Below are 13,920 nucleotides of genomic sequence, written 5' to 3'. Positions count from 1 at the left end.
GTTGCAGGGATTTAACGTTTTAGATGGCATAGGAGTTAATTAAGCTTGGACAACAAATGTGCCTGCCACAGTGGGCCTGCCCCCTCCCCTTGGATATGAGTCAGCAAAACCTGGCCCTTAAAATTCCAGATACAGTGCAGGTCACCATCCCCAGCTGGTGGGAATCTTGGGTCCAACAAAGCCAGCTTGCACTGATGAGCCAGACCTGGCAGATGTGCAGAGAAAACAACCAAACGTGATGGCCTTCTTGAGCTATCCGGGCCACCCCTGTACTTCCTTGAACCAACAGACCTTGAAGCCAGTGTTCTGTTCGTTGCTACCCAAAGGCGTCTGATCTGACATATTGACAGCTAGGAAGTGCTAAGACTGGCTCTGTCACTCTTCTCCAGTTGGGGGAAAAGAGAGGGCCTGCACATCAGAGTACAGGAGGGAGTGCCCAGACGCTAGAGAAATACTGGAGATAACAAGACGAGCACCGGAGAGAGTAGTGGTCAGGACAAACTCCTTCCTAGCTGGCTGGCCATCTTCTATGTCTCACCATCACTGCCTCAGTCCATTTTGCTAGCACAGCCACGGGCGGAACGCTTAAACTCTTTCTGTGATTTCCCGGGAGGAGAATCACAGGCATTTCCGGAGAGAGTTTCCGGCGCCCAGCGGAGCCAATCCGTAGCGTGGAGTCCCAGCGCCTTGATCTCGCACATCAGCACTCTGACTACATTTCCCAGGCTGCACCGAGAGCATCTCCCTGTTTGAATAGGCCAATCGGCGGCCGGCGGAGACCGGCGCTGCATTTAAACCCGTAGTGGAGACCCAGCTGGATTTTACACCCTCCCTGCCAGAGGAGAGAGGTAAGAAGTGGGCATAGGGCTGGTCCGGGAGAGTGGGGAGCCGGGTCCGGTGCCTCAGAGGCCTAGGAGGATGGGCCGCGGTGCCAGTTTTGCAGCTCAGAGCTGGAAATCCGTTACCCCGCCTCCGAGCGCACTGCCTCTGGGATACCGGGAGCAAGCTAGAGCTTGCCTCTAACATGCCTAACCCGCCTGTCCCCTTGCTTTCTACAGCAAACTCTACGGAAAGAGGAGACGGCAGCGACGTGCCTACGGCCAGGCAGAGGAGAGAGGTGAAGATGGATGTTGATAATAAGAAAGAAGGTAAATCCTTTTTGTTCGTGTGGCTCTTCCTGGAGAGCCAAAATAGAGAAGGCAGAACCAGACTGGCTTGTTAATCAAATGAGTTAAACTGATGTTACTTACCAGGACATTAGCAATTCATAGCCACACCACCAAAAAAAAGCATACTACACACTCCCCCACCCACTTTTAAAAACCACTAACATAATCTTAAGAGGGGCTTTCCCCCACTTCCAGAAGGGCATTAGTGGGCTCTCAATCTTGTGAGCCCTTTGGTGAATCACAGTTGCTTTGATATCAAAATGGCAACAGCTTTCTCATGCACTGAGAGCAGGGTACAGCACCCTACCCCTTCCTCAGGCTTTTTTTTTTCTACTCCGATTTTCTGTGTTTGATTTTTCTTGCTTGCTTGTTTATTCAAGACCTCACTTTGTAACCAGGTCCTCACTCTAGTCCTGGATGGCCTTGAACTCACAGAGAAACCTCCTGAGTGCTGGCAAATTCTTTGAAAAGCAATCCTTGCTCAGTGGTGGCAGTGGTGGCCGGCACACTCCTGTAATCCCGGAACTGCAGAGGCAGGCACATCTCTTGTGTTTTATTTCAAGGCCAGCCTGGTCTACAGAGTGAGTTCCAGGACAGTTCTCTTTGTAACCCTACACAGTGAAACGCTGTCTAAAAGAGGGGAGGAAGATTCTTTACAACTTATTTTGGGTGTGTGTGGCCCAAGAGAGAGAGAGAGAGAGAGAGAGAGAGAGAGAGAGAGAGAGAGAGAGAGAGAGAGAGAGAGAGAGGGAGAGAGAGAGAGAGAGAGTATGTGTGTGTGTGTGTGTGTGTGTGTGTGTGTGTGTGTGTACACGAGTGCACAACTACCTGTGGGTCCCAGGGCTTGGACTCCAGTCATCAGACATGATGGAAAGTAACTTTGCTCCTTGAGTCTTGGAGGGTTGATGCAGGTTTACAATTATCTTCTCCCTTTTAGTGCCCAGGACTGGGCCTTTGTATCAGGTTATGTATCCATTTTGACGTCTTCTGAGACTCCTTAGTACTGTGATGCCCACTATAAACTTCTCTGACCAAGGCTGGCAGCACAATAAATTATGAGCATATCCACAGACGTTTAGAAGGCAACTTACCAGGATGTAGTGTGCATCCTCATTGGAGCCTGTGGCCTCCCTCAGCCATAGGTTTTTGTCCTGAGTTATACTGTAGGTAGTAAAGCAGACCTTGAGTACTTCCGGGAAGGTGCTGGTCTGTTAGAGGGAGCTGAACAAATCCACAGTTGGGTCAACCAAGGCTATGCTAGGAATATGGTTGGGCAGAATGCAGATTTTTCTATTTGTTTTTTGCTTTTTTTTTGTTTGTTTGTTTGGTTTGGTTTGGTTTTTTATTTTTTGGAGATGTGGAAAGAGATCCGAGGAGCAGTGGTGGTCCACAGATACTTACTTAGTCTCTACTGTGAATTTGAACCACCCTTGAACTCATCATAGATGTCTCATAGTTTTATCTCAGGGGAGCTAAAGTGGTTGATCTTTAGTAAACATCCTGTGCCTGGGGGTGACTCAGCCCTTTAGGAAACCCTAGATTCTATCACAGGAGTAAGATCTGTGTGCTCAGAATGGCTCCTGGAACTTGAGAGTGGAGATAGAAAATAAGATGGACGAGTAACCTATGAGAATTGATTGAATACGGCAATAATCTATTCCAGAGAATGAAGCCAGTGCCTTGCTTTCCTTTTCTGTGCTACCCTAAAGTAATAGTGGGCTTTTTCTCTCCCCCTCTCCACCCCAGACTTTGTTCTTTTGGAAGATGAAAAATTTGACTTCGATCTTTCCTTGTCTTCTTCAAGGTAAACATGAGTTTTCTTCCCTTTCCCCGGCATAGACAAGCTCATCAAAGCCCCTCACCTGGATGTCATTATGACTCACCCCTGATAATCTTTTTCTTTAACTGCAGCGCAAATGAAGATGAGGAAGTCTTTTTTGGGCCTGTTGGACATAAAGAAAGATGCATTGCTGCCAGTTTGGATTTAAACCGCCAGGTTTCCGAGCAGCCTCTTGCCCTGGGCTCTGGCAGTCCTTGTACCTGGAGCCCTCTCACTGGGGAGAAGTTTGTGGAGGTGTACAAAGAAGCCCACTTACTGGCCCTACAGATAGAAAGTCACAGCCGAAAAGAAGTGGCCCAGGCCACCAAGCCCCAAAATCCTGTGAACCAGGGCAAAGAAACGTTTGTGCAGGACTCACATTTAAAAATAAGCCTCTTCGAAAAAGAACAGAAGAGAGACAAAAGTCCAATGTCACTTAAAAGAGAGACATTCTGCCTGCCGTCCTCAAGGTCACAACCACCGCTCTTGGGGGAGCCCCAGCTCCTGGCTTCTCCAGGCCTCCTCAGCTCCCCTGTCCCAACAGGCCCTGTTCAGACCCAGAGCAACCAGGGTATGCCCTGTTCCTCTCAGCCATTACCAAGAGAATCAAGTACGACCCAGCCTCCAAGTCAGGCTGGGCCTCAGAGGAGGATCACCAGCAAGCTACAGCCACCCCGGGCTTTGCCTGTGAGAGGAAGAAATCTTCAACTGGCTACAGAGAAGGTAAACCGGCACATAGCACAGTTGTTGTGGTATACAGCCTCCTTGCCTCTCTTCAGCACATGCCCTGCCAGGGAGGGGCAGTGCTCTAAGGACTGGAAAGCCGAGGAGTAGAACCAGGATCTGGAAAATGAAGGCAATAGTGATGGAGAGCTGTCCAGGGCAGCCCCCTCTGAGGAACACTTCCCCTCAAGTTGGGCTCTGGAAGTTCTTCTCTATGGCTGGGACTTTATCCTTCTTTCTGCCCAGGGATTACATGACTGTCAGGGAAGTGACAGTTGACCAGTTGTGAGAAACTCAGGGTCCTGGAGGTTTAGTTGGGGGCAGGCAGAAAGACAGATACCAGAGACAGCTTATGTCCAGGTTTGCCCGCTTTGTTCTTGCTGGGGAGAGGGGGCTCCTGAGAAGAAACATGGAGTAAAGCTGCACTAGGGTGTGGGGTAAAGCTGTCCTGTAGCAGCTTCATTGTACTGAAGGTTGCAGCTAAAGGAGTGGCTCTGTGAGGTTGTGGGTGAAGCCCTGCACATCCCTTTTCCCCGTCTGTGAGCCCGCTCCTGACCACATGGGACACCAGGATGCCCTGGGTGGGATTGCTAGCAGCACATGGACGAGGAACAGATTTGTGTGTGACCCATGCATGGCTGTGGGGCAGGGCTGGGGTCACAGCACATGAAGGATACCAGGCAGGATGGTCCTCAGTCAGCTTCCATGGGGCTTCCACGACAGCAGCATTCAGAACTGCCAACAGTTGAGCCAATCCAGATGCCTATTAACTGATGAACAGATGGGTAAAATGGGAACATATCAGATGATGGGATTGTTTTTTGTTTTTAATTTATTTATTTTATGTATATGAGTACACTGTAGCTGTCTTCAGACACACCAGAAGAGGGCATCAGATCTCATTACAGATGGTTGTGAGCCACCATGTGGTTGCTGGGAATTGAACTCAGGACCTCAGGAAGAACAGTCTGTGCTCTTACCGCTGAGCCATCTCTCCAGCCCTGAGATATATATATATTTTTAATAAAGAAATTATAGTATCACTGAGTATGTCTCTAAGGAGGTGAGCTTCCTGTCACAGGAAGTGCTCCAAGGGAAGTATTGCTGTCATACTCTTCCACTGAAGCTACTGCTTGTGTCTTGTTGACATCCTTGCTGCCTATGCACATGGCTCCCTGATGCCCTTGCCACTGAATATGTTAGGGGTTTGCTCTGTGACTTGCAGGCCAGAGAGAATAGGTTTTTTGTTTGTTTGTTTTGTTTGGTGGTGGGGGCTGTGATTAGAAAAGGAACTAGCTGAGTTCCTAACTGTCCTGGAACTTGCTCTGTAGACCACGCAGGCCTCAGACTTGGAGATTTGCCTGCCTCTGCCTCTCAAGTGATGGAATTAAAGGCGTGGGCCAGCCCAGCAGGGATGTGGCTTTCTGCACTCAAATGAGAAGCCTCCCTGCAGTGAGGTGGAGCTGTGGTAGATGGTTACTGTGCAATGCACATGCCTTTCCCATAGCATGTGCCAGCTCCTCACTGGGGCTCTTAATAGCCTGTAAGTGCTGGAATTAAAGGCAGGTACCACTGTTTGTGGCTCCCTCACTGGCACTCTTAAGTGAGGGCCTGACGGAGGAGAAGCCCTGGAGATCTCCACAGGCTGCCTGCCCAGTCTGACAGTAAGTCAGACTTAGTGTCTCATTACGTGCTGCTTCTCCCACGCTAGTGGATGCCACACACGTGGCAGCATCTGGGAGATGTGGTGCCAGCTCTGGGCTTTTCTTCACCTCAAATCAACATTTTCAGCTCAAAAGAGAGGTGCCAGCCAGCCTTCAGAAGACTAAACTGAATGAAAAGGGGTCCCAGAGTGAGGTGCTCCCGGACAAACCCAGCATGGCTCCGGATGCTGCCAGTAGAGAAGGCCACCCAGGCAAGCGGTCACTACCTGTTCTTGGCAAGGTGAGTTGGCGGGTGTTGCATAGCTGTCACTTGTTCTATGGGAACTCGGTGTCAGTTTTGTATCTTGATTAAAATTAAGTTGTCGAGATTGTTTATTTGATGAATGCTTGCGTGAACATAAGTTAGGTCCCTAGGACTCATATTTTAAAAGCCTTGTATGGTGGGGTGCCCGTATAATCCCAGCACTGGGGAGGCAGAAGACAGATGGATCCCTGGGGTTAGTTTGCTGGTTAGCCAGCTTAGCCTACTTGGTGAGTGCCAGGCCAGCCAGAGACCCAGTCTTTAAAAAAGTGGCTGGGCATAGAAGTGGTGGATCTCTGTAGCTGGTCTGCAGAGTGGGTTCTAGGCCAATCGGGGCTACACAGAGAGATCCTAACAGTTCACAAGAGGCAAGTAAGTTGCAGAGAAGATAGGCCTGGCAGTGTGCACTGAATTGGCCCTGTCACTTGGGCTGTTGATAAGAGCCTAGTAGCACTTGGTTCCCAGCAACTGATCCCTCGGCCTCTGTGTGAGATGTGAGGTATTGGGTTTTGTGTTCTGAGGTCATAAACAGACTCACCTTTCTGGTGCTCTGAGCTACATATTAGAACGCATTTATTAAAGTTGCCAAAAGCTGGGCCAACAGCAGCTGATATGAGGTCTGGGTTGGAACCCCATAATCTTAATTGCTGCTGTCAGATTCCTTGAAACTGAAGTTATAGATGGTTGTGAGCCATCATGTGTGTGCTAAGAATTGAATCCAGGTCCCCTGCAAGAGTAACAAGTGCTCTTACCGGCTGAGCCATCTCTCTCTAATCCTACTAAAAATTATCTTAAAATCCTACGTTTGTAGAATTAAGTACGTGTATGTAGGTAACAAAATCCTGGCTAATTTTTCATCTTTTCTCAGTTGGGGCTGAAGAAGACCCTGTTAAAGCCACCTGGCTATACTGGCCATCTCACAAGGAAGTCCTCTACCTCAGGGCCTGCTGGAAGCCTCACGTCTGGTGTATGCAGGTCTCCGACAGCAGGCAAAGGTGAGCGGCTCTACCAGCCCAGTGAGCCCTGAGCACCGTATGCTTTGGCTGCACAGGATGCTGTAGAGTTACAGTCGAGGGCTGTGGGCTAGGCAGGAAAAGACTAATTGTCCTGCTACAGTAAAGAGAGGTGATCTCAGCTGGAGGCATACAAACTCATGAAGTGACAAGAAAATGTGGCTGTTCACACTAGCCATGCATCAATGAGAACACAGTGAGCCCAACCTGAACGAAGATGCCATCTAGTGGTGGAGTGGTGTAGGGACCAGAGAATAAATCTGGGGATTCTGTTATGTATGTTGTTATTCTGTGTGTGTGTGTGTGTGTGTGTGTGTGTGTGTTCTAAAGTGTTTGGAAACTGGCTTGAGTAACCAGCCTTGATCATCGACTTTTGCAGCAAAGTCCAGTGAACTTTCAAGTCTTCCTGCTAACAGCTCCCAGCGTCGGTCAGGCACCAGCAAGTTGGGCAGAATAGGACCCACCACATCACACCGGGCTTTGCCAGCAGCCCCTGCCAGAGCATTTTGCAGACAAACCAAAAGTGCTGATGCTGCCCAGACAGTGGCAGAGCAGCCCAAGGCCACCACCCCGAGTCCTCTCACCCAACAACCCCAGACTCCAGAACAAAGAGGACCAAGGCTGGACCCGGATACCGAGACATCTCAGTTGAATAAAACTGTCAGCATTAAACGACAGGACTCCTATCTAAGCTGCAAGACAGAGGCTGAGTCTGCCACAGCAAACCCATTCAAGGTGCCCCAGTTTTCTGTTGGTAAGTACAGCTACATTGTGGTGGGTTTTAAGGTTTTGGGGAAGTTACTGGTGTGGTTGGTGCTGTTTGGCTTCTTTAGCTCTGATACTCTGTCCAGGGTGTGTTCTGCTGCCCACTTTCGTGTCCGTTCCTCTGGATGAGCCATTGCCCCCGGCCTGTGTCTTTCTCACTCTTGTCCACATTGTGGTCCTTAAGTCTGCATCTGTGGCTTTTGTCTCACCCGAGTGGTTAGAGCTCCACTGTTCTGTTGGTGGTGGTTCTGCTTCTGTCGAGTTCTGTTTTTAACCACCTGGATTATGTTTTCCTTAAGGGGCTGAATTTGGCAGCCAGTGAATGCAGCCCAGTCTGCTCCACCCCACAGCCTGTCACGGCTGGGTCTAGAATGGGTGCTGTTTAGCCTGTCCCAGGCATGGGATTTTTCACAGATGCTGCTAAGTGTCCTGTTTGCTCCGCCCACTCAGGCTGGGTAGGATGTGCTGTTCCTCCGTCCTTGCTCTCCTTGCTTGTCTTGACCTTGAGGCATCTTGCCCAATGCCGTGCTACCCCTGTGCAGCTGTTCTTTCAGGAGATGCCACAGAGTTTTCCAGAGTTTTTTCTTTCTGTGTGGCTTCTCTCCAGATCTCTGGGGAAGAGGTTAGATAGTATTCTAGTTTGCTTTCTGTCACCGTGATAAACACCAGGACCAAGGCACCTTGAGGAGTTTGTTTGGCTTACACTTCCACATCGTAGTTTATCATTGAGGGAAGTCAAGGCAGGAACTCCAGCAAAGACCATGGAGGAATACTGCCTACCTGCTCAAGGATAGTACCACCTACAGTGTGCTGGGCTCTTACCAACATCAGTTAGCAATCGAGAAAATGCCAGTCTGACTGAGCCTTCTCCTCAGGTGAGGTTCCCTCACCCATGTGTCAAGTTGACAACTAAGATAAGGGGTCACAGATAGAGTGGTTCTTTTGGCCAGAATAGTTACCCCAAGCAACAATGCTGACCTGTGATCAGAAGCCTAATAAAGAAGCAGCCACTAGATAACCCAAAGAGAACATTCCAGGCTGAGGAAATGATTGATGAAGGTCCTATGGCGGAAGTGCACGTGAGTTCCTAGAGGAGAGGGTATAACAGCTCATCAAAGGCAGTGAGAGTAAGAACTCGAACAGGGACCTGGAGGCAGCGGTCGTAGAGGGCGTTGCTTTCTTCTGCTCCTCATGCCTTTACTCAGCCCAGGGACGGCACCACCCATGATAGCCTGGGCCCTCCCCCGTCCATCACTAATTTAGAACATGTGTGATCATTGGTATTGTTTTGGAGCTTCACCGGCCTTAAATCACTTGCTAAGTAGCTCCTTTCATGACTGGAGCCACTTTGCTCATGGCTTCTAAGACAGAAAGTTAATATGTGGAGATCCTGGCTCGCAAAGCTTTGGGGCCCCAGAACAACTTTCAGGATCATGGGAGGCAAGTTTGTGTTTAACCCAGAATCATGTGGCAGAGGGACAGTGGTGTGACAGGCCATCTGGGTTATGCTGGGCTTTGCTTAGTAGCTGGTGAGCCACACTGAAGTCTGACTGTTAAATGGCAGCTGAGGCATCCATATGGAGATACTTGTCACCTATAGAATGTGTATGTCATGTGCCTTGGAGCTAGGGACAACACAGCTCGGGGACATGAAGGTACAATAGGCTTTCCTGCCTGCTAGGGCTCCATCCACATGATTTCCATGAACGTGGGGGTGCAGGGAGCAGCCCAACAGGTGGAGGAGACTTGGGACCAGCCTGGCGTGAAGCTTAGGCCAGGCCAGTTGGAAAGGAGGTGGTGAAACAGTACAGTGTTCTCAGTCCCAGACCTGTCCTTGCCTTAGCCGGGGTCTCGTGGGTTTCCTGTGTGTCTCATTGGCCTCTGCTTTTACTTGACTCAGACAGTGGTGAAGTGGGGATGTTAGAGAAGAGTGCCTAGATTGTACCACACTTGCCAGGCTTGCCATGTTGCTCTCTTTTGATTGGCTCTCTCTGTTCTTAGGTGAGTCACCTGGTGGAGTGACCCCAAAGTTATCACGGACACATCGGCTGCAGTCCTGGACACCAGCTAGCAGGTAGTTTGCCTCCTTTCTTACCTTTTGAGAGCTACTGATGTGACTGTAGGCTTCGTGGAGTCTGGGCTGCAGGTCAAGCTTCTGAGGTAGAGGCTGTCTGTCACATTCACTGTCTGCTGGGTGCGGTGACCGTGAGCCAGACAAATCCAGGCCAAATCACAGAAACCCCTTCAGTACTGCTTTAGATGCTGAGTCTAGATCCCCAAAGCTTCTGACTTAGTGGGTTGGGGTGGGGGTTGTGGACAAGGGGGCAGAGCCCAGTGTCCACATATTTCAGACGTTCCCTGGTCACCGGTTTGTACGGTTAGAAACTGTCGGATGGAGCAGCTGCTCAGACTTCCGTTCAGTCCTACTCTGACCCAGTATGAGTAAATGACCTGAATGGGTTTCCTCATCTGTCCCTTGCTCTCTAGCCCAGTGTGGCAGTTACAACAGTAAGAACAAGTCCACACATGTGCAGATGCCTGGGGGACCTACAGGGACTCCTGAAATGACAGCCGTCCTTTGAGTTACATCCTTTACGCTACTGGTTCTGACACAGTCCAACTGAGGGCATCAGCAGAGCTTGTGTCACCTCCTCAGGGTGGCCATGGAAAGTACACTTCAGGGGCTGCGAGTTTCGAGACTGAACAGTTTCCCTTAAAGCTGTAGCCAGGCTGAGGTGCCTTCTCCCATGCAGCATAACAAAACCAACTCCAGAGCAAGGGAACAACTTCCCTCAGTGATGAGCTATGATGTGGAAGTGTAAGCCAAATAAGTTCCCCAAGGTACCTTGGTCCTGGTTGTTTACCACAGTGACAGAAAGCAAACAGGTATACAATATAACCCCCATGTCTCAGCTACCTGGAAAGTGAAAAATAACTCCTGCCTTCTGGGTCCCATCAAGGGTCACACTGTTTGTCTTCACTGGAGCTTGTGGCAGAATCAGCAGTGTCCACAATAGAAGGTGGTCAGGGCAGTGGGCCTGGCCCTTGGCAGCAGGTAGATCTTGATCTGAGAGCACCCAGTGCCTGGGAGTGCTCTGAGTAAGCAGCCGTCCTTCAGCTCCTGCTGTTGAAAAGTTCCTTTCCAGACTGAGGAACAGACATTTTCTTCCGTGGATGGTAGAGTTGGTAGGTGATTTCTACGCCTGCCAGGGCTCTGTTAGTGTGACCTAGAGTTGTTTTACTACATTGTCTCTGTAGTCTGGGGCCCTGTAACAAGCATACCAATGCCTGGTTTTCAGTCAGGTCTTTCTGTGTAGACTGGCCCTTTCCTTGCTGTTATTGTTGACTTGTGCCACACTGCTGGGCATCTGGAGATTTAAATCAGTGTGTGGCAGTTCTGGAGGCTGGGCATCAGGACCAGGGCATCTATAGATGGGAGTGTCTGATGTGGGTCCATTGCTTGGCTCATCATGTCTTCACATGGAAGGACAAACATGGTGTCTGGGGCCCTCTTTCTTTATAATGGCACTAATCCTACTAATTGGTACCTTGACTTCTGACCTAATCACCTCCAGAGGCCCCATCTCCTATGTCTTCATCTTGGGGATTAGGCTTTATCAATATATGAATTTGCAAACATTTAGTCCATAGCTGATAACAACCCGACTCAGCCTCTGCCTTAAGAACAACAGCAAAATAACATTTGGGAGAGATGGTGGCAAAGGCACAGGACGGGCAGGGAGCACCTAGCTCCCTGCCTCAGTTCTCAGCTTTGACTCAGGGATCTTAAGCCTGGGAATGAGTAGGCCAGTGGGGAAAACCACATTACGACTTAGCCAGAGTCTGATGGGAGCCTAGATATCTTTGTAGAGAAAAATCTTCTGTCACAAGTATCTCTTTAAGTCCTTTCTGACCCTCCAGTGGAGGGTACCATGAATTCAGCATGTTCGAGGATGTTCTAGATGCCTATGAGACAGGATGGTGGCATCACTTGCTGAGGAATTCATCTAAGGTCACATGGGGCTGCAAGTACTTTGAGTCCTGCCTGTGCTGGAGCCCTTCACAAGAACAGAGCCCACCCAGGCTCCCTGGCTGCCCTTTCAACTACAGTGGTCTGATCAAGACCTCCATGTCTTCACCAGGGTGGTCAGCAGCACTCCTGTGAGACGTTCATCAGGGCTAACTCCACAAGGCCTACCCAGCAGTATGAGGACCCCTTTGAGCACAAGACGGATGTCAGTGTTGCCCACACCTGCCAGTCGGCGTCTCTCTGGCCTTCCATTAATGGCACCTCAGTCCATGCCCAGGGCTCTGGTGTCTCCACTGTGTGTGCCTGCCCGGCGACTTTCTTCTGAGCCCAGAAGAAGATCTACAGTTAGGTAAAAAAACAAGGGTTGAATTAGCTTGTCTTGAGAGTTCCCCAACCTGTGCTGGGAGGGGTGTTGGGAAGGCTCAGGCAGCAAATAGGAAAAATAGGAGAAGGTTTATGAAGCACAAGGCAGAGGGATGTGTGTATGTTTGGGGGTGGAGGGTGGGGCTGTGTTTGTTGTGTATATGTTGCGTGTTTTAAGTATAATGCAGAAAGAACCCAGGTTCTGAAGCCCATAAGCTGTGAACAAGAAGGCATTCTGTTCTACTTTGTGGGCATTATCCCTGCTCTCAGTTCCTTCAGCTTTGAGTCATCAGGTGCTCAGGGGACATGCTAGATGTCACTGAGAAAGAAGCACAGCATCCTACAGTGCCTGTGCCTGAGGCATGCTGTAGTGTGGAAGGCCATGAATGACTGGCTGGGAAAGACAGAATCAGAGAGGTGAAAGGGGCCTTGGAAATCTTTGGTTCTCTTGCACAGAGACCAGGCTCTGACAGGTGAGGTCATCCTCACAGCTCAGCCACTGTAGCCAGCTGCTGTGTCACAGGCCACTCTCAAACCATAGCTGATGACCGGCGTAGGAAGAGTGTACAAGTTTTCCTCCTCCTTTTCCCCCAGAGCGGAGATGATGCAGGAGAGCAGCAGCAATGGCAGTAGTGGGCAGGTCCAGGGCCTGTCCTCAGATGAGAGCTCTTCCCCTCCATCCTCTGTGCCTCAAGCACTTAACTTTTCTCCAGAGAAGAATGACTTTCCACCTTCCCAAGGCTCCTCCACAGGAGCAGCTCAGGGTGAAACAGAGCCTCATGAAGATACGCACCCCAGTGAGGTACACGGAGGTGGTTGCAGTTACACGCCGTCTGAGGTATGTGGAGAGTCATGAACAGGGACTCCCGGTTCCCTCCCTGCCTCACCTTGTGGATAGGGCCCATGTTTTCAGCAGAAATGTTTGGAAAAGGAGTTGGTCAGGGGTTAGAGTTGAGGAATGGGAGCAGGCTGAAGCTCTATACTAGCTGTGGGTAGGGGTACACTCTCAGAGGGGATCTTACTCCCACTAAGGGTCCACTCGAGCCTCTCCATTGGGCTCAGGCTATGAACCTCAGGTTATGGGCAAAGCCTGGCTTCCCAGGGTAGTTGCTTGGCACTGATGTGGTGCTTGGCCTTTCCCTCTCTCTGCCCTGCTTAGGGACTCCTCCTAGATGTCAAGCTGGACCAGCTCACCATCACTCCTGAAGCGGGAGGCAGAGACCTGGCCGACTGCCCTCTCATCGACTTCAGCAACACCCCTGAGTCAAACAAGCCTTTGGCACCTAGCAGCTGGCCCCTGATTGACCTCATAATGAATACTCCAGACATGGGTAGAAATGATGTGGGGAAGCCTCCAAAGGCTGAGCTTGGCCAGGTAAGAAGCAGCAGGGGATTCATGCTGACTTCAGCCCAGGGTCCTGTCAGGTCTGTGCACTGCATGGTGTCCTTGGGACTCATGGGGTTTGTGTCTCGGATTCATGCTTGGCTTTTCCATGGTCACCCATCGCTGTCAGGCATCCTGCTGGACCTGGAGCAGCGCTCAGGGCAGCAGTCTTATTCCCAGCACTACTCCTGCCTGCACGCTGTGTCAGGAAGTCACACAGTGTTGATGGGTTTGAGGTTTCTCTTCTAAGAGTCTTAGACATGATGACTGAGTCTCCTTGCCATGCTACTGCTGTTTTCTGTCCCTGGGCCCCAGGTGGGATGGGCTCAGTCACTGCAGCTTCCTGTCATGTGACAGCAGACAGTTCTGTTCACCTTGATCTCCATTCTCTTCCAGCTGATCGACCTGGGCTCCCCCCTGATCCAGCTGAGCCCTGAGACCGACAAAGAAAATGTGGACTCACTACTTCTCATGTTCTGAGCAGAGCACAGCCCTCTGCTGTTTATTCTGTTTCCTTCTCTGGCCTTTACCTATAGAAACCAGTTTAGAAGGAACTGTATTTGATCAGGGAAGCCCATTCTACTGCTTCTGTCTGGAGTGGTACCCAGGCGGGGTCCCCACTGTGATCCTAAGCATCCCACCTCTGGCTGCCCTGATCCCTCCCTGCCTTTCACCAGGCTGAAACACAG

The 13,920-nt window shown here is 50.3% G+C and overlaps 1 protein-coding gene across 1 annotated transcript; it reads left to right on the top strand.

The window, feature by feature from the left end:
* Positions 1-918: 918 nt before the first annotated feature.
* On the top strand, positions 919-13,711 carry GTSE1 (G2 and S-phase expressed 1; the record flags this gene model as incomplete). Its single annotated transcript, XM_080939729.1, has 12 exons — positions 919-928; positions 1,059-1,148; positions 2,916-2,973; positions 3,081-3,711; positions 5,503-5,655; positions 6,545-6,671; positions 7,069-7,443; positions 9,456-9,528; positions 11,597-11,833; positions 12,442-12,685; positions 13,007-13,222; positions 13,628-13,711. 12 exons carry the CDS (start codon positions 919-921, stop codon positions 13,709-13,711), a joined length of 2,298 nt encoding a protein of 765 aa, XP_080795855.1.
* Positions 13,712-13,920: the final 209 nt, after the last annotated feature.

This window comes from Micromys minutus, assembly GCF_963924665.1.
Source record: "Micromys minutus genome assembly, chromosome: 27".
NCBI lineage: Eukaryota > Metazoa > Chordata > Mammalia > Rodentia > Muridae > Micromys > Micromys minutus.
This window is presented reverse-complemented; position numbering and strand designations above follow the sequence as displayed.